The sequence below is a fragment of the Amblyomma mixtum genome, chromosome 5, assembly GCF_055824585.1.
Source record: "Amblyomma mixtum isolate Tamu chromosome 5, ASM5582458v1, whole genome shotgun sequence".
NCBI classification, from domain to species: domain Eukaryota; kingdom Metazoa; phylum Arthropoda; class Arachnida; order Ixodida; family Ixodidae; genus Amblyomma; species Amblyomma mixtum.
In genome coordinates this window covers 119821743-119841206 of record NC_143016.1, presented here as the reverse complement: position 1 = coordinate 119841206, position 19464 = coordinate 119821743, and the positions used below count along the sequence as shown (strand labels likewise).

Below are 19464 nucleotides of genomic sequence, written 5' to 3'. Positions count from 1 at the left end.
GGCTGAACGTAGGATGCGTACTCGCATCTGCAACTGTAGATGCGAGTGCTAATCGAAGCTTTTTCTTCCGCTTACTAGGCTCTATAATCCAGTGCTGCTAACCTCCAGTGTGGATTGGCTGCAGGGCATGTAAACAAAAAGATACGCTATAGAAACATTATTAACGACTTAGGCTCAAAAAACTCGGCTTCTCTTGATTTTTTCATCAAATCATGCGACTAGGGGTGTTGCAATACTAGTGCTTTTTCGATGCCACCTAATAGAAATCTAATATTTGCGTAAATATTAAAGCCATAGCTTTACCTTCCAATTCAGTGAAAAGCCCTGCTTCGCCGTAGTGACCAGAACATCTGAATTGGTCTAGAGGGCCGTGACGTCACATGCCCTCACGCAGGTAATCCAAACACCCCAAAACGATCAGAGTACAGCAGTAATGACGTCATTGCAGAATTCCTATTTGGTCTACGGGGTCTTGACGTTGTTCCACCACAATTAGTGCTCTTTAAGAAAAACAGTTGGTCCGAAAATAAAGATGGCTGAGTCACGACTCTAACCGCTGCCTTTTGTTTGGTGAGCCGGATGCGCTACACATCGACCGCAGAGGAGCGTTCATGCGACGTGGTTAAAGAGGGGCCTTGTGTGTCTTGTGGTAAATAAAAAATGAAATTTCAATCAGACGTTAAACGAAATAAAGAAGTAGAAGCTAAATAACATGAAATAAAGTCAAGAACAGCGTCCGTGTCAGCAAAGCGATAGGCAGATTATACTCAGTCCGCTGAAGGGATCCATTAACGCTATCGCTCATTCCCATAAGGCGGAGCTTAAGTGTCCACCGAATGTTTCGCTGCCCTTGAGAATATTCACAGATAGCAAATATTCATGCGAAACAGGAAAGCGCTAGCGTCGACGCTATACTGTAAGTCATGGAGAGAGGCTGTAGCTGTCTAAAGACGCAACACTGACGTTCAGTAGCGGACATTCCATACGGAGTCGGCATAATAACTGTGTGACCTCCGTGCACCGCGCATAGGAAAATTACATTTCGCTACTGATGACAACAACGTACAAACTAACGCCCAATACCTGTACATGGAAAGGACGAGACTTGAAGTCATGGCGTCTGAGATCAGGCATATCAGCAGGGTTTGCTATACCTGGCTGAATCCTGCCGGGTCGCACAATACTGCAGGCGATATATATATGAGCATTATAAATGCCACCACCAGACATGTGGAGCGCGTCGTGATGTTGAACCTTCCTATCAGCACAACCAAATGAGGCAGCAAGCTGTTGAGGTAATTCACACACGAGTACAACTAACAGCTAAAGCACGTTTATTAAAATGCATGTTCTCAATGACGGTTGCATCAGTGCTCACATTGATCACCTGGGCTAAACAACGCAAAAAAGGCGCACGAAATACACGAATAAAGCTCACTTGCTTTTGTTGAAAGGTGCGAAAAAACTAACGACTATTTAGAGCAGCAACTGTCCACTCATCTGTAAACCTGGATTTCAGGCTTCCGTTTACCGTGCTTATCGCAAATTTCAGGATGTCACAGGATTGGCACCTTCGCCCAATTACGAACGTTCGTCTTCATATGAAAGCATGTAGCTAATGTGAATTGAATTGTTTAGTTAGAACGCATAGATGCGGTCGCTCCAAAATTTGTTGTTATTTCGCTGCAAGAACCACAAATATGAACTACGCCTTTCTTTCGCCACCTGGCTTTCAAGGTGTATAATCGTAAAAAGTGCGTCCCTCTTCATTCTGCGCAAATAAACTCAGGTTGCCAACCAGCAACGGGCAAAGCGAAAAATGCGCATGCGAAACTGTAAGTCCACGAGCAAAGAGACCAATACCAAAATCCCGACCGGTTTTGTTCTGATCTCAGGCAAGGTTGGAGAGCAAGGAAACTGTTTCAGCGCAAGTCTCCGCGATAAACTCCGATTGGACGGAAGGGTAGCAATGTTTCACTCAGTGAGTGTAAAACAAAAATGGATACGTAGCGGCAAGTTCGCTGGCTGGACAACAGAAAGGGAAGAAGAAGAGAAAGCCGGGGTGGCCATTCATTTGCATTTCCTGAACTGCAGGAAGGGAAGTACGAAATTACCCGGAGAACATTAATCTAATTAGAAAAGCGAATTGGGATAGGGGAGAAAATCAAGAAGTCTGAGAAAAGACACATCTGAGGTCTGTAGATCTCATTCACGAAAGCGTCGCAAAAGCGCAGCTAAGCCTAATGAAGAGAATGGAATGTGCCAGTTGAACAGCCAACAATATTACGGAAATGCTGGACCCGTTTGCTTACGTAATTGGAAACCACAGTTCTTGCAAGCACGGTACGGTCAGTTAATTTGCGTATTTCCATTCATGAGACCTACGATTCTTTATTTCCCATTCTCTTAGATACTAATTAAGTCTCACTAAGGAAATATTACAAGCAACCCTAATTTCATAGACAAGAAATTGAATAAAGTGACTATTTATTATGCCCTCCATGTTTGGCGAATATATCCAAATGTAGGTGCTCTTTTAGTGAGGGAATCATTGTTCTTAATCATGCCCTGTTTTGTGAAAGTCAAACGGCAACATCCTAATAAACAAAGAGTACACTAAATCACTCGGTACAGTTTGTCTTAAACTACGCACCCGCCGTCTACTTTAAATCTCACTACACTACAAAAAAAATGCATTAGGAAGATAATGTTTTATCCGAGGCCAGAAACGAGCTAAGCAAATATTGCTGTAGGCTTTTTTAGAGCGGTAAGAATTGCGCAGCTAGATTCCGAGCGCATTGGCCCAATCAGATGGACCTGAACTAAAGACGAAATTAGAACTGTCTAAACGGCTCTCCGTCCATATTTTCATTTTACCCTCGTTGTCTTGCGCCTCAGTACCAAGCGTGCCCGACTAATGTAAATCTTTGTGTTTGTTATGAAAAAACCTGCCTAATTCTCAAAATGTTGTCTGGACACCTCTGAAAACAAAGTAACTTTCAGTTGCCAGAGATGCAAAAGCCAATGTCAAGATATTAGTAAAAGTTGGGCTTCAAGCTGAAATTTTTCAAAATTTCAACTGGCTAAAAAATGTTAGAAAATGCTAGTAATTTCAGTAAGCTTGATTTCAGTAAGCTTATATTAGGAAAAAAATTTTAATTTTTGGAAATTTCAAAAGTTTTGGATATAGAGTTAAGGCAATCAAAACCATTAAACCATTTGCACATCTTGTGACAGGAGCAGAAATTTTCCCAAAACTACTGCACACTATTAATGCAGAACTTGAAACGAGTCGGAAAACTTCATGTCTATTTGTATTATAGAAGTCCAAGTCATTATTAGTTACGCCGCAACGAGGGAATGTTGCTGGATTATTGCAAACTTTCACGTATTGTCACGCCTGTATGGGGGTTATAATTTTCATAAATGTCTTTAGGATAAGTGTCAAATGGACACTCGTACCATCTTCAAATCAACATTTTTACAAGAACACTGACGCATCTTCTAGTGATGGTTCCGCTCCGAAATCTGGGGGAGCGTTCATATCATATAATAGTGGATTGATAAAGAAGCGTAAGGTAGGTACTGTGGTGGATCGAGAAGTTACTCATTGCGTTAAAATTCTGTCTGTCTGACTGTCTTCCCGCCGGTCTTAGGGCAGAAAACGTAATAAACAAAATGGGGACTGATGAAACTAAACCTACGATCCTTTTAGAAAATCTTACATTCTTTTTACAAGTAGAGCCGAATTTAATAGTGGATCTGTCAAAATCCTCAATTGTGTTAAAGAAAAACAGTTCCGTGGCACATTGCGAATGCCCCGGCGCCATTGTGGTCGGCCGTTGTGACAAACCCATTGATCGTATTAGTAACGTTTCTCTTGCGGATCATGACAGCTGGCGACATCACATTCTTCTTCTTTGAATTGTGTTTTTTCGGCGCTTTTATGAGCGGCCCTCAAAGCCGATCGCAGCTGGCTTGCTCTTTCCCGCGGAAAAACGATTTTAGTCTCTTTTATGTTTCTTTTTGTCGTCGCGACGCTGGCCCTGGTGGATACGGGCTTCGATTCTGAGAACAAAGAGCTTTTTGATCGCTTCGTCTCCCCTCATCGTGCGGGTTATTATTGGACGAAGTCACGCGGCGAGATTTTTCAGGCTGGAAAAGCACCAGCGGCCCCCGTCGTGCCATATTTCAACCAAACAAAGAAGCTGTCTTGCCCTTGTAGGTCCTAAAAAAAGATATTATGCTTTTGTCTCGACATGCACTTTCGGTTTTTAACTTTGACGTCTTTCCTTCGCAGGTGCGTATGGCAGTTAAAAGATATTTACGACTGCATCTTTATCTGTCCTGTTGCCATCGTTCTTTTGGTAAGTAGTAAAAAAAGTCGGCGAAGTACCGGGTGGAGGAGGTCGTTGTCACGTGATTTTGCTTTATCGCGAAGTGTCACCTAAGAGGACAGAACAGTTTGTAAGGTTTATTCTTCTCGAAATTTTAATTTATTCATCTTGCAAGCAAGCAGGCGCTCCGCCAACAACTGGTACCGAGTCCTTGCTCTGTTGTTTTAAATATCAGCTGTAATAACCAGAATAACGCAATAGTTGTCTCACTAGTATTGCAGTTAGTGTCCACGAAATTTAGGATTGTGCAGCTTATGAAATTCATTACACCGCAGTGGGTGATTTGTAAAGTAAATTTGGTCGCATATAGTTTTACCTTCTATACAAAGAGGTATAACCTGAACCTGCCGTTGATCAGAATTTGCATCACATCTCAACATTACCAGCTCTACCATTACGCTAGAGAAAAGGTGTGCCAGCATGCTGTACTGTCCACTAGTTCTCAATTTGCCTCGAGTTTATTTCTGCTAGAAAATAGTGTAGTAACTACAGGAACATTTTACTCTTTTGGTAGTTTTCGATGTATCACCAGGATGAACGTGAAAGGGCGCTACTAAACAATAATTGTCATTTTGTCATCGGGATTTTCAACGCATTGTGTGTGTGTGTGTGTGTGTGTGTGTGTGTGTGTGTGTGTGTGTGTGTGTGTGTGTGTGTGTGTGTGTGTGTGTGTGTGTGTGTGTGTGTGTGTGTGTGTGTGTGTGTGTGTGTGTGTGTGTGTGTGTGTGTGTGTGTGTGTGTGTGTGTGTGTGTGTGTGTGTGTGTGTGTGTGTGTGTGTGTGTGTGTGTGTGTGTGTGTGTGTGTGTGTGTGTGTGTGTGTGTGTGTGTGTGTGTGTGTGTGTGTGTGTGTGTGTGTGTGTGTGTGTGTGTGTGTGTGTGTGTGTGTGTGTGTGTGTGTGTGTGTGTGTGTGTGTGTGTGTGTGTGTGTGTGTGTGTGTGTGTGTGTGTGTGTGTGTGTGTGTGTGTGTGTGTGTGTGTGTGTGTGTGTGTGTGTGTGTGTGTGTGTGTGTGTGTGTGTGTGTGTGTGTGTGTGTGTGTGTGTGTGTGTGTGTGTGTGTGTGTGTGTGTGTGTGTGTGTGTGTGTGTGTGTGTGTGTGTGTGTGTGTGTGTGTGTGTGTGTGTGTGTGTGTGTGTGTGTGTGTGTGTGTGTGTGTGTGTGTGTGTGTGTGTGTGTGTGTGTGTGTGTGTGTGTGTGTGTGTGTGTGTGTGTGTGTGTGTGTGTGTGTGTGTGTGTGTGTGTGTGTGTGTGTGTGTGTGTGTGTGTGTGTGTGTGTGTGTGTGTGTGTGTGTGTGTGTGTGTGTGTGTGTGTGTGTGTGTGTGTGTGTGTGTGTGTGTGTGTGTGTGTGTGTGTGTGTGTGTGTGTGTGTGTGTGTGTGTGTGTGTGTGTGTGTGTGTGTGTGTGTGTGTGTGTGTGTGTGTGTGTGTGTGTGTGTGTGTGTGTGTGTGTGTGTGTGTGTGTGTGTGTGTGTGTGTGTGTGTGTGTGTGTGTGTGTGTGTGTGTGTGTGTGTGTGTGTGTGTGTGTGTGTGTGTGTGTGTGTGTGTGTGTGTGTGTGTGTGTGTGTGTGTGTGTGTGTGTGTGTGTGTGTGTGTGTGTGTGTGTGTGTGTGTGTGTGTGTGTGTGTGTGTGTGTGTGTGTGTGTGTGTGTGTGTGTGTGTGTGTGTGTGTGTGTGTGTGTGTGTGTGTGTGTGTGTGTGTGTGTGTGTGTGTGTGTGTGTGTGTGTGTGTGTGTGTGTGTGTGTGTGTGTGTGTGTGTGTGTGTGTGTGTGTGTGTGTGTGTGTTGTTAAACCAAGCTACAGGCCACTGGTTATTTTCGCTGTGTTTGTTTTACTAAACTGTTGTTTACTCTGACCCCTACAAATGTTTTTATTGTTCCAACTAGCACTTATTTTGACAAAGAAAATGCGGGCGCCTCTGCAATCGAAAAAAAGTTGTCTCAGTGCTCAGCCAACAACAGTGCTATGAAACGAAATTCCCTGGTAGTGCGTGTGGACAGACGCTATCTTGTTAAGTGACATAGACAACATCCGGACACCTCGTAAACATTCAGTATCAGTGTGATTAAGTTGAGACATTTAGTTAACGTCGAGACATAACAGTCAATAAAACTTCAGTTGCTGAGCCGTTCAGAATGGTTCGCTTTCTGACTGAGCATGATAGTTAGTTGTACAAAATGTTTTTCTCATTCCCCGAAACGTCATCAAATTAAAAAGCATTTTGCCTATATAAACTGTCACCTTTATTATTGTTTTCCTATAAGCTGTTTATTAACTGCCAAGAAACAACACATTCTACCGAAATTGAGCGTAATGCCAGCTCTCCTATATGGCTATTTTTGTGAACCATACCGCTGTGAAATTAGGCGACGGCCGGTTTTGGTTAAATCCGGAAAGCAGTGAGAATACGCCGTCTCATTTCTTGCGCTTCTATGTAGGCAGACTACTCCGGTAATTTTACAACACAAATCACGCGTCTAGCGCTACTTGCAATACCGTCTTCAGCTCAAGTGCATCCGTCTTTTTGGTCACTATAGGTGCTGCAACTGCAATAATCTTTTTCGTAGGCACGCCAGCACGTAACCTTGATATGAAATACGTCGTCGTGATGGCATCGCCCCGGGAAACCTGCACGATCAGCTACACAAGCACTAGCGCTTGCCGCTTTTTTCTTCATAGCCTATGCGTCACAACTGCTCCAAAAATGTGCGAGCGGAAGTTACGTTTCCGTCCGTCCGATTTCATATCCATCACACGAACCACCTGACGCATTCTCGCATCAGGACGCACGCTTAACCAAGAGACAAACCTCATGTGGGTTCCTGAGTATGCCTCGATCCCCAGGTACCAGCGCGTTCATGCGCTGGCTCGAGAACTATCCCTCCGAGCCCCGGAAGATTTGGTGCCCTAAACCACACGGGAAGCCTCGCGAGCATTGCTCACATACCATCAAATTACCCCTCCTTATAGAAAGAGCTGCTTCAACCTCGTACCACCTCACCATACGCTATATTCAAAATACAGTGCAGTCTGGAAGCAACTGCAGACAAATACTACATCTCAGCTTACCTCCTTCATCCCTACCACCCTACTTTGACCCTCCTACTCTGCTTAACAAGTGGGTTGCCCAAGCCCACCCTCATGCAATATATGTGGCAATACCCCCAGCCCAGGGCAGTTCACCCAGTACCAAACCCATTCCCTTTGTCATGGGAAGCCGCTCTGCTACCTCAACAACCAGCTCGCCAAACATGGCTCTTTGGACACAGCTCTCAGTGAAGCTCATGCCCTTGGACACTAGGACAAGTAGAAGCCAAATCATGAGGACTTTTTGTTATTTTCTTAGAATAAAGCTGTTCCTCCTCCTCCTTTTCAATTTGAAGTACGCTTTTGGCAAACCTAGACGCCATGGTGGCGCATTAAGTCGGTAGGCTCGGGTTGCGCAGAGCGTGACTTCGCGTTTAAGGCAGGTGGCTATCGCGAAGCCGCCATGCAAGCATCGCTGACAAGGTTGATTTTTGCTTCATTTAGCAAAGCGATAATTTAGCAAAAAAAATATTGCATATGTTCGTAACATTTTGGTTTCTGAATTGTGCTATGCTACCTTTCTTGTTAAAGTGAACTAGCTCTGTATAAAACTGGCCTAGTTGACATTCGCGCTGCGCCAATTTCTAAAACAGAAACTAATATTTGCTTTCAACTCCTTGATTTGGCCATCAGTATTTGAACATCTGGTATATAAGCCTGAAATTAAGTCCGTTTAAATTTTAAATATAAAATTTATTGGCAGTGCATAGAAATGACATTTGAGTTAGCTTTTTGAGTCCCGCTTATCAAGAATATAATTACTCCGAGAGTCACTATCTCCCGGGTAGGGTTTATTGATTCTTCAACACATGTATAGGTTTTATTCGAGTGATTTATCACCATAAAAAATGACAAATTTTTCGTGTTCTCACCCCATAGAAAACTATCTCTGTAGAAGGTTCTGTCAATTCAATACACAGTCTTGACACACAAATAGAAATACATCGAGGTACATCAAGTTCATTTTCTTGCTCGCCACATGAACCACCATATTTTTTATTGAGCACAAAGTTTTTCTTCTGCAGATAGCTACGAACGAATCATAGAAAGGCATAGCAACTTTATGACAACATCAGTGCAGTCCTGATAATAATATTAAATTACTGGAGTGTGCAATGCCAAATATATGAAGTTTTACATCATTAGAAGCGCGAAGAACGCTGGTGGCTACTTATTATGATGTATTTTTCAGGTTAACATGTTCTTCATGGGGGAAATTATGTATGTCCTTATTACCAAACTACGAGCCACGACGACAGTGGAAACGCAACAGTACAGGTAAAGCACGCCAGTCTACTCTTTTTACTTATTTGAGCAGCTCAGCCCAAGCAGCACATTTTGGCACAGTGTTGGGATATGCTTACATTCTTACAAGGAGCGACAGCAGCGCAACCGTAAAATGGCTGACCACAAGCGCTGGCTACTACCATGTCTTCCATTTTCCGGTTGCGCTGCCGTCATTTCTTTGTAAGCCATGAACCAACCAGCCCGAATCACCACTCTGCACCAGTTCTTGCATTCTTGTTTGCTTTTCGGCGCCAGCACGGAATCCTATCACTTTCTAACCAATATGCAAGACAAACTGCAGTGGGTACGCTGCCCCGAAGCTAGAAAATTGTTTGCAAAGACCCATAACCATGTGTGGCGCGATAAAGTGCTATGGACTCCCCGATACGGCATGTGAGGGTTATGTTGAAAGACTTGGGTAATGGTTGAGCTTCAGAATAGGAGTTGGAAGCATTTTAACTGCGTTCGAAACTCTCAACACCATTTCGGATGGAAAGTAAAACATCTAATCGTATGTCTAGAAAAGGTTAACTTCATTTGAACTGTGATTGCATCTCCGTCGAGAAACTGATCTTTAATGAAAAAATTCTGCCCATTGTCACTTCTTTTTTCGCCCGAAACCTAAACCTGCTTTAGTATTCCGCGCTTTTGTATGCATCTCATTGGCAAGGAAAGAGCGAAAACTTGCCAGGACAGCCAGCTGTTCGCATCCAGAAAGAATAACAAAATCTGCTTTCTTTTTTAGCCGAAGTTTTTTTGTGAGCTCCGCCCGAGGCGAAACAAAAGTATCCTGTGCCATACATTTGCATGGAACGTGGGGTGTGCAAACCATTCCCTCTTCTCTCCTTGAATGGATGCCGCCTTGTTGCCCTGCCCTATTGGACGTTAGGGAGTCACGCTGTTTTTCTAATGCTGAAAAAGTAGTGCCCGCTATTCTAGAGGCGAAATCGGTGTTTATGTTCCAGGATTGCGGAGTGGAGGGGGGAGCAAAATTGAAGGGATGAAACAGCTACGGCCATTCCGATCTCGACAATGGCCATATGGTTGTAGCGCGGTTGCCTCGAGTGATGAACACCTGTCGCTAACCCCCCCCCCCCCCCCTCCCCCTTTCTAGCACCTCATCGCAAAATTCTTGGCAGCATTTGCCCCGTGCCATGACCCTTGCATGCCAAAAAATCTCATACCAGGAACCCCTGGCCGGATACCCAGCATGCATGCTGTTCCCGCTGTCACTGTCTTCTACTGGTAATTAACCAGCCCTTAAACTAAAATATCTCTAACAGTGTAAATTAAATCAGACCACTTCGCTATCGTTCTGAGCCGCTATGGAATTAAAAAATATGTAATTCACTGATGGGGTTCAAGTGACTAACCGAAGAAGGCAGGCAAGCTGGTTAAAAAGCATTTAATGGGACAATACGTAAATACTAAATCTAGTTACGTAGAAACATCAGCTGCCCGAGATTGTATGCAATCTGGAGTCTTCTAGTATTATTTGTAGGCGACAGGGAATCATTTTAAGTCTCACTCCCATCAATGTTCTTAGCCCACCTTGTTGTTTTCTTGACCTGCAATCGAGAACGGAGGGTAGGGGCTTCTTTCCGCAAATTAGTGCCTTTTTCTAGACATAACCTACCCTAACCGAAGGCCAACCTCACCTAACTCTAACCCTAGTTAAAGGCTACCTAACGTAACATAATACGCCCATTCTCCTGAAACATGCAAAGCCTCCATGCAGTGAGTTTTGTCCGAGGGCTTGAAAGAAAGCAGTAGCGTTTGTCCGAGTCAGCTCAAAATTGATTATGTTATGACCTGATACTCTAAATTGACTTCACACAGGCGCAGGCGCTACAGTACATTAGGACAACTGTAAAGTTGCACTGAGGAGTGCGTAGTGTGAAAGGACAAACTTTTTCGTGGGCCGGGGCAACGGAATAAAAAGCGCAGCTGTTTTAACAGGCACCTAAATTCTGGGCTTTTGAAAATGCGGCAAAAGCAGCGGGGCATTTGACAATGGTCCTCTGACATCGGCTGCTTCCGAGAACCAGGCGACCAAGTCCCCATTGCAATCGTCGTAATCCGGCTGAGTATCTTTTAAAAGTGCGATATCAGTGAAATAACAACTTACACTTCACTGGGTCTGCGGGCTTGCTTTACCCACAGCTTTCACCGCTTCGTAATAATACACAATGTTGCGGAAGAAAAACTGTGGTTTTTTAAAAAAAAATGCTGAACTGCATGCGTTACTTGTACCCTCAGCACCTTCAGTAGAAGCTAGAGTTCACCCCCATATTAGTACTAGGAAATGCTACTAACCACTGTGAATTGTCTGATCTTTATAAATAATCCCAAAGTGAAAAATAAAAGGGAAAACCTCACGATGCTTACACCTTGACGCTCTCTACTGTTTTGCTTAGTTTGTGATTGTCAAGAGCCATCTGCCCACCCTTTTGTACCATAATCTCTCTAAAGTTCTACGCTGTCCTTCAAGAAGTGGTTCCTGCCCACATGAGCCGCATTCATTTTCGCAAACGACTACTGGCTGGCATGCTTCCTGCCGTCGGACCACTCATTTAATACCTGGGATGCAAGTTCATTCAATGCAGCATCAGTTACTGAAAACTGCCGAGCCTTATTGGCACATGCGAGATTAAACGACGTTCCGGAGCCGTACCTCATCCGTAGAGGCCGGATTTTTAGGCACTAAAAACCACGTTTTAGGCGCCATAAATAGGCGGCTAAAATTACATTTTAGGCACCTAACGGAGAAAAATAAGCACTATAAACTTTATCAAAAGTGCGCACAATTCCGAACTTCAGCGCGCAATATCTGCCGTAAAATAAAACAAAAACACAGCAGGAATGATTTGCAACGTTAAGCAAGGTGCGAACATTAGAAGCCGTTTTTTTTAATGCTGTCGAGCAACTTTTCGTACAATACAAATGCTTCAGCAGAGCAAAAGGGACGGTTACCAACCCTTTTAAAACACTTTGGTATACGTGGAAACAAACAATTCCCTTGTCGTGTACAAAAGTAGAAACAATGAACACCTTAACAGAAGGCCATGTATTTAGAAATAAACATTGTTTCAGTCATTTACTGTATGGTTTGAGTGCACGAATGCGTTTTCGTATGCACGCACGACTGCCAGCTGTCTAGTGTAGCCTGATCCAACAAGATTACCGCCAAATGCCATTTGATGATGATGGCATGCGGCTGGGGCACAAGGAACGAAAATAAGGCAGGTTACCCAGATTGAAATTTTAATCAGTTAAACTGTTTCCAGCAGGTTTATGGAACATTTTACAGTTGGTTTCAATTGGAACCAACTGGGAATTATTTGGACGAACCTATAACTTACTCCGTATACTTTCCGAAACGTGGTGCCATCTGGTAGACTACCACTTTAACAGCCAAAGTTATCAACAAGCTGCATCGATAAAATGGCAGATAATAGGAAAAAGGTTGCTTCGTTATTTTCGGCTGACGTGGTTGGTATTGTGTACACAGCCGGCGTAGGTGCAGTGTTCACCACAGCCAACTGACGAGGTCATCTAATGGTGTTTTACTCAAAGCCGAAATGGATTCGAAAGCAAACAGAATCTGAAAGCAAAATCACAGTGTATTTCAGTCCCCTTTTCTGTAAAATAGGCCATTTTTAGGCACCGACGTCGGAAATAGGCATTTATAGGCACTGACACCCAAAACAGGCATTTATAGGCACTATAAAAAGAGTATTAAGCATATTGTGAACACCTAATTCGTGCTCATATGTAAAAATGGTGCGCCTACGAAGCGTTGAAAAAAATAGGCGTTTGCCTAAAATCCGGTCTCTACTCATCAGTAAGCAAGTTTCCATCGCTAGTTCTTTCATATGGCGTATTCAAGAGGGCGGTCCGGATCGTCGCTCGGAATTCTAGGAGCTAAAAATCCACAGCAGTGTTGAAAAATTCAGATTGGTGATTAAAACACAAGATTAGCTGCCGGCAACGTGGCGAAGGTGAGATAATCTCCCTCGGAGTGGCTCCTCGTGTATGAAGGGTAACTAGGATCTGAATTAAAATCACCGCTTTAAATACTTTGTTTGCGTTCGTGGGGCAAGAGAACCGTGGTCTAGATCGCCAATCTGAATACGGCATTAGTATCACAGGAAGCTCTATCTTCAGCCTTACGGGGAATTACGTTCACTAGAGAAGCTGAACGATGTAAAATAAGCACGTGTTTTTTTTTAAGTGCAAAGTAAATAGGGAAACTGCGAGAGAATGACTTTCCGCTTTACCTACATAATGTGACCACATGGGCATGACTGTGTCCAGATTACTGTAGATCACTGTGTTTCGTTTGAAAATCCCATGCAGGAAGGCAGCGAAGGCTTTGCTCGTCCTCACTCCTCTGCTTGGCGTCACGTACATTTTGGTCATCTGGACTCCCTCTCACAAGACTGCCAAGATTGTATTCACTTACCTGCAGATCACACTGCTCTCAACGCAGGCAAGTTGATCAGCTTCTCCTGCCACGAACTTTTCCTTCCACAGACAGTAACAAGAAAACTCCCGTGTTTATCTTCTCAAGAGCGTCATTTAAAGAAGCAATTGTTAGTACGATACCGTTCAAGGGCCTAAAGACGTCAATAAAAAGCAACGACGTGAAAATCCGTCACACCCTTGATTTTTTTTTATTTCCGCTAATCTTGTAGGTGATGGCAAGGGTGCTAAAGCCGGTAGCTAAATCTATCTTTTGTTGTATGTGAAAAATTTATTGCGCCAAGTAGGCAAGGGAGGGTAACGAAAAGGATGTGCTCTGGCGACAAGGCAGTCATATTATGGATCACGTGGGCGACGTGGATGAATTTGAGGTGTTGAGTAAACTGATTATACAAAGTATGCTCCTTACCTTAATATGTCTTTGAATGCTTTCTACTTCCTATTCACGTGCTAAATATTTCATGCGTAGTATCCTTTTAAACAGTGTTGTTTTTTTTCCTTAAATGTGTGCAGTCTTAATTATTACTGATGGGTTTTCCATCCTGTCACGACCCCCACCTTGGGTCTAGCAGTACTGCAAATAAAAAAATATATACGCGTCTCATTTGCCCTAAATTGATGGTAGTACTAGACGTTGGTAGCAGGACAACGAAGTTACCGTGAAATTATTCTTGAATTAGAAGTTATATTGAAGGCGCCTGGGTTGAAATGTAGCTAATAAACGTGCGTAGAAGTCGCACTACGGTCGTAGTCAACTTTCACGCGTTTGCAGTGATCGTTGACTGATGATGATGATGATGGCTGCACCATACTAAATGTTTATTAAATATAAAAAATATTCACTAATGCTTTGGTAAATGCAAAACGAGGACGACTGGGTGAAATTCGTTTTTATATTTTTTCAATTTCGATACAAAATATCCAGCTCTTCCCACCAATGGGGCTGCCGTTACAGAACTTCCTCTCAAATTCAAAGGCGTTTGACTATTCTTATTCGCACTAGTAACTTCAGAGAGCAAAGGCGCGCATAAATCTTGCGTTTAGGAGTACGGAAAGCACACATCCCAGAGAAGTGAGGCTAATTACAGGTGCGTATATATGACCGGATGAAGAGGGGCGCTACAAAATAAACCATCTTTGTGCTTCAAGCACCCAGGAGTTCAGAACAATCAGATCAAGCGCTAAGAAAAACTATCACAGCATACAATGCGCTGGAATGGCTTTAACGTTGCAATGACGAGTACATGAAGTGCAGAGAGAAATGTTTTCATACATCGGAAATTTTATTCCCGCGACTTTAGCGCATAACCCCAACGACAAAATCAGTTTCATTACAACCAGTTTTCAACATTGTGCGAACAATTTGCAGTTCCTACTTTTACTTTGTTTCAGTGCATTAAGAAAAAGCTTCATAATGCTGGTGCCATTTCCATCACCAGACATCAGCTCTTTAAAACCTGTAGGACGGTTCGTGTTCGAGCTTATTGCTTTTCATACCCAACATTTCTGGAAAAAGAATTTTTGAGTACGAAATGAACGCAATTGTTTCATATAATGTAAAATTTCACTATAACAATCAATACATCCGCAAGTCACCCGACGGCAGTCTTAATTTTTTTGCGTTAATGCTCTTGCTATGGTCAATTCCGTTCCCCGTTGGTTTCCTAAGGGAGTCTAACTGTTCGATGCGGTCTATGGAAGCATTTTAAAAGAAGTATTTTTCCACATGTAAGAAGACTCCACCATTGTCCTAAATATTTCCGTAAAAGCATCTTACAACCTTCAAATTTTGAAGATTTTTGTCCGAAATTGCTGGACATGACCAGTCAGAAGGATGATGGCCAAATCACAAGAGCACAAGGCACAAAGCGCAGAATTAAACCCTATGGATACGAATGGCTGAATCTTTTAATGGATGTTTCAATGCTTTCCCAACCTTCCGCACATATTTCTATGGAAATCTGATTTGTACTTTTCAGGGTCTTTTTTGTTCCTCAAGAGGAAGTGACCGGAATGTAATGCGAGGGGGTCACCATGACCAACATTCTCGGATTCGTTTTGGAGGAGGTCTGCCGTGATAGCGTGTTATTCTCGTTAAATGATGCCTAGCACAAGCGGACAATAAGGTGCCAGAATAGATGCAGATATTTCAAAGCTGCGTTAACATTGAAATCATTCTCATCTCCTGAATGGGACCTTGAAAAACACAGCCGTCCGAAAGACGAAACCCACACTCAAGCGCTGCAGTAGAGTAAAATACATCAAAATTTTGTTAAATGCAAAGTGTGCGAAAAATATTTGTAGCATATGCTCAAAGACGAGCTAAAAACGAGCAAACTTCGTTTCGTCTGGAAGCCGAAGCGTTCAAACCGTCTTTTTTTTTCGTGCATTCCCTAATCAGAATGCGCTTCGTGATGCCTCCGCGCAACGCGGTCAACTTCTCACCAAAAAAACTTAGTCATCTGACCAGTCAAGCAGTTACGACCGGTGATGGCGTAAAATGGAAAATGCAGAAACGACGCACAGGAGAGTATGCATTAATAAACAGTTTTAGCATAGCCGGAAAGCCGTACGGAAGATATAAAACGCGTTGCCGTTGCTACCGATGCCAGGCTTGCCTAGCCACATTTTTTGTATGGTAGTGGTCAATTTAGTTACAGTGGTTACAATACGGTAGTACTAAAACTCTAATCGCTAAGATCACCAAGTTATTTCTGTAACACAGGGATGCACATTCTCAAAGCAATAACTTTTATTTCCTTTTCAGGGATTCACAGTGGCGGTACTTTACTGCTTCTTCAATGGTGAGGTATGTGATCTATTTTGCCGGTATTTCTTTCCCGCGAGTGTGTGGAAACGTTGATATATACCTTCAAAACCTGAAAATAATTTAAGTCTTGACGCTGAAGCATGAGCTTCTCGTCATATCTGTGCACTGAGCACATTTTATATATCATCATTTCCCACATGAACACACTTCCCAGAAAATTCGCTTGCTTCTTTAAACCTGCAAACTGAATTCACTTTTTGTCAGATTGGCTATTAATGCAGGATGCTTTTGCGTAATCATCTTTGCGTACTTCACGTTTCTACGGGAAAAAAATACACGCAACATTAAATTAAATGCACCAAACTGCAAAGTTGAAATCCCTAATGTGGTATAAACGTTTGGTCATTTACGGAAAATGTCCTTTATCGCAGGATTACTTTTCTTTTAGCGCAGTGGTAATGGTTCGGTTTGGTTTATGGGGGTTTAACGGTCCAAAGCGACTCAGGCTATGAGGGGCGCTGTAGTGACGGGCTCCGGAAACGTCAACTATCTTGGGGTTCTTTAACGTGCACTGACATCGCACAGTACACTGGCCTCTAAAATTTTGTTTCCATCGAAATTCAACCGCCACAGCCGGGTTCGGATACACGTCTTTCGGGTCAGCAGCTGAGTGCCATAACCACTTAATCACCGCGGCGGCTCAGTGGTTCATCAATACTAAACCAACATGTATGTGGTTCATCAGAACAAGACAGTGACACCAGAGGCCGTATTCCATAATCTCTCCATTTTGTCATTCAGATATACCCACCGGACCTCACCGCTGGCTGCATATCGCAGCAAATGCGATGCATAGTGCTAGACCTCCTAACTAACGGTGTCAACCGAATATAGATCAGCAGCATATCTGAAAATATTTTTGACGAAAATACGGAATGCAAAACGAAACTCTACGTGGAAACTTAAACGGAGAACACTCTCACGGAGAGGCACATTCATGCCTGCTGACCGCGTGAATCATTCCCGTCTTTTCGTGATGGCCCCGAAACTCCAACCAAGTTACCGTAACGATTGACAAAAATCAGGCCGCGATAATCAGGCCGCGACTCGAAGATGTCATAACCAAACGCATACGTCTGAAATAGTTGCGAATTCACACGGCGTGACTTCTAGTTTGCAGCTAGGCAAGCGTTACTTTCACTAGAATAACGTGGCGCTGTCTGTCACTTGTTCCCGCGCCTGTAGTAGTATAAATAATACTCGGATGTAAATCTTGAACGCAATACGTCGAGAAAAAAACACCTTGCATGCCATCGCAGGTGCGCAGTACCATTCGTCATCACCTGCAGCGCTGGCGAGCGGCTCGTGCTCTCAGTGCAGAGCAGATGCGACAGGGCCTCAGCTACCGCGTGGGTTGCCGACAGTCCACGGGGGTGTCCAGTGTTGGCGGCACAGTGGGCGGCCACGGCGAAACGGGCCGCCTCTACAAAGGCCGAGCACCCCGGTCCAGCTGCATCAGCTTCGCCTCGACCACTTCCACGGTTGTGCCGCACGCCGGCTTCCTGGGACCCGCGCACCGGTTCACGAATGGCGCGTTCGGGCCGCCAGGAAAGGACGATGCCGTATAAGAGTGCTGCCGCTATTTTGTAACGCGTCGCCGCATGATTTAAGTGTGAGCGGCTTATACAGATGTTGTTTCTTGGGCAGGTCCTCCGCATGCCTAAAAATTGTAGGTTTTCTTGACTGCATGCTTGTATTGTAGCTCGATTGAAAGCCTAATCGATGGTCTGCGCCCTAACTTGTCTTGAGGCGCTAAACTTACAGGAAAAACTAAACATGAATGCCACCACGTGCCGTTCGTATCCTTCTGCACCAGTACGTTGTGCGCCAAACATTCAAGAGGTTTTCCTTTGGGGAATTATCTGCACCTTAATCAGATACGCTTCTTTTAGCGTTGTGCCGTTTTGTAACAGCATTTCATTACTGACGTGTGTTTAGTTTCTGAAGAGCTGCAGTTCAAGTAGCACAGATTAAAAGCTGGAAGAATGTAAATGTGGAGCTAGTGATAACTCGAAGCCGTTTGAGCCATTGCACTTTATAATTTTTTTTTTTTTGCATAGGCACTTTGCTCAGAAAGCTGTGAAAAGCGGTTTTATCGTTCTAAGATAGTCATAACTCATTGTGTTGCCGGTAAGGACAGCATATTCCTGAATATTTTTTCGTTAAAAAATCTTCTTTAAAAACCACACATAATTAGCTGTGCAGCTGGAATTGCGTAATAATAGTCAAGAAATAAGTTCTATCCTTAGTGATAATAGTCGAGAAATAAGTTCCATCCTTAGAAAATGACAGATGCCTCAAAGGCTTTTTATGCGTCTTGTGCAAGTTCTCGCAACCCGCATGCCACTTTTTGTTTTAATAAGGTAAATGAGGCATTCATTCTTACAACAACTTACTGTGAGCAGCTGCATGTAAGCGAATAAGTGTTGCACACTTCTTTCTAGCCCTTCTCTGAGTAAAATGATTGAAAGGGGCTTATAGCTAAGATTTAGTATTAAATTCCATGAAATAATGTTTTTATGAAGACTCAGCAAATTTAGCCCTCCAGTGACTACATATGCCTTTTCGAGGTATATTTTAAGATCGCATGGTGCTTCAGATTATATAGTCCAGTCTCCGAAGACTTTTCTATATGACGGGACAAGCGCTAAGCGCTTGTCCCGTCTCGTCTTTGTCTTGCGTTCTTCCTGCGCTATGATTGCTGTGTTACGGAGAGAGTAAGTTTCATTGTTTTACTTATCGCCTTCGATCTTTTAGAACATCGTTTAAGAGCACAGTGCAACTTGCCAGTGATATTTCCGCCTCAATCTAACCAGCTCTATTGCAGCGAAGCTGCTGAACAATTCGGAAGCCCGTCAACGGAAATCGTAAGAACACTTTTCGTCCATAGCGCTTCACTTTGTTGATAGAAAGCTCCAAAGTTGTACTTGTACGAACGAAGATTTTTTTCCCTTGCCTAAATTTGACGCTCTGCACATAACATAACGTTTTAGCGAATTGGAGACGCCCACATGGTAGCTTAAAGGAAAGTTAAGCGACTCTTTTTCGTGTGGTGTATAGTCCTGCCAGCACGCTTCTTAAAATCTGATAGGCGGACTGATTTACACAGAACACAGAGGCCGGTGCTTGTAGATTAGAAACTTTTGACGACAGTTTGCGCGAACACAGTAGCAGGATTGTAAAGATTGCTCATCGGGCGTTCACTAGTCACGAGCATTTTTAAGCATTCTTCACCTAAAACAAGTCTCTTACTAAAACCTAAACAATGTTTGCTGCACACAGCATGCTGTGGAGAAAAAAAGGTTGGGCGCGGGGCCTTCTGTAAATGTCCTTAAAAGTTATTTCAAAGAACGGCAAGAATATGGCTATTAACGTGGCCC

General features: G+C 43.4%; 1 protein-coding gene across 1 annotated transcript in view; it reads left to right on the top strand.

Moving 5' to 3' along the window:
- Positions 1–17758, top strand: part of LOC149343513 (diuretic hormone receptor-like) — a 137042-nt gene extending 119284 nt beyond the window's left edge. The window contains exons 9-13 of the mRNA XM_089542413.1: positions 4301–4367; positions 8675–8760; positions 13129–13261; positions 16022–16063; positions 17344–17758. Coding sequence (XP_089398539.1) covers positions 4301–4367; positions 8675–8760; positions 13129–13261; positions 16022–16063; positions 17344–17652 — 637 coding nt within the window. The 3' untranslated portion in view covers positions 17653–17758. The remainder of the gene's footprint in view (positions 1–4300; positions 4368–8674; positions 8761–13128; positions 13262–16021; positions 16064–17343) is intronic.
- The last annotated feature ends 1706 nt before the right edge of the window (positions 17759–19464 follow it).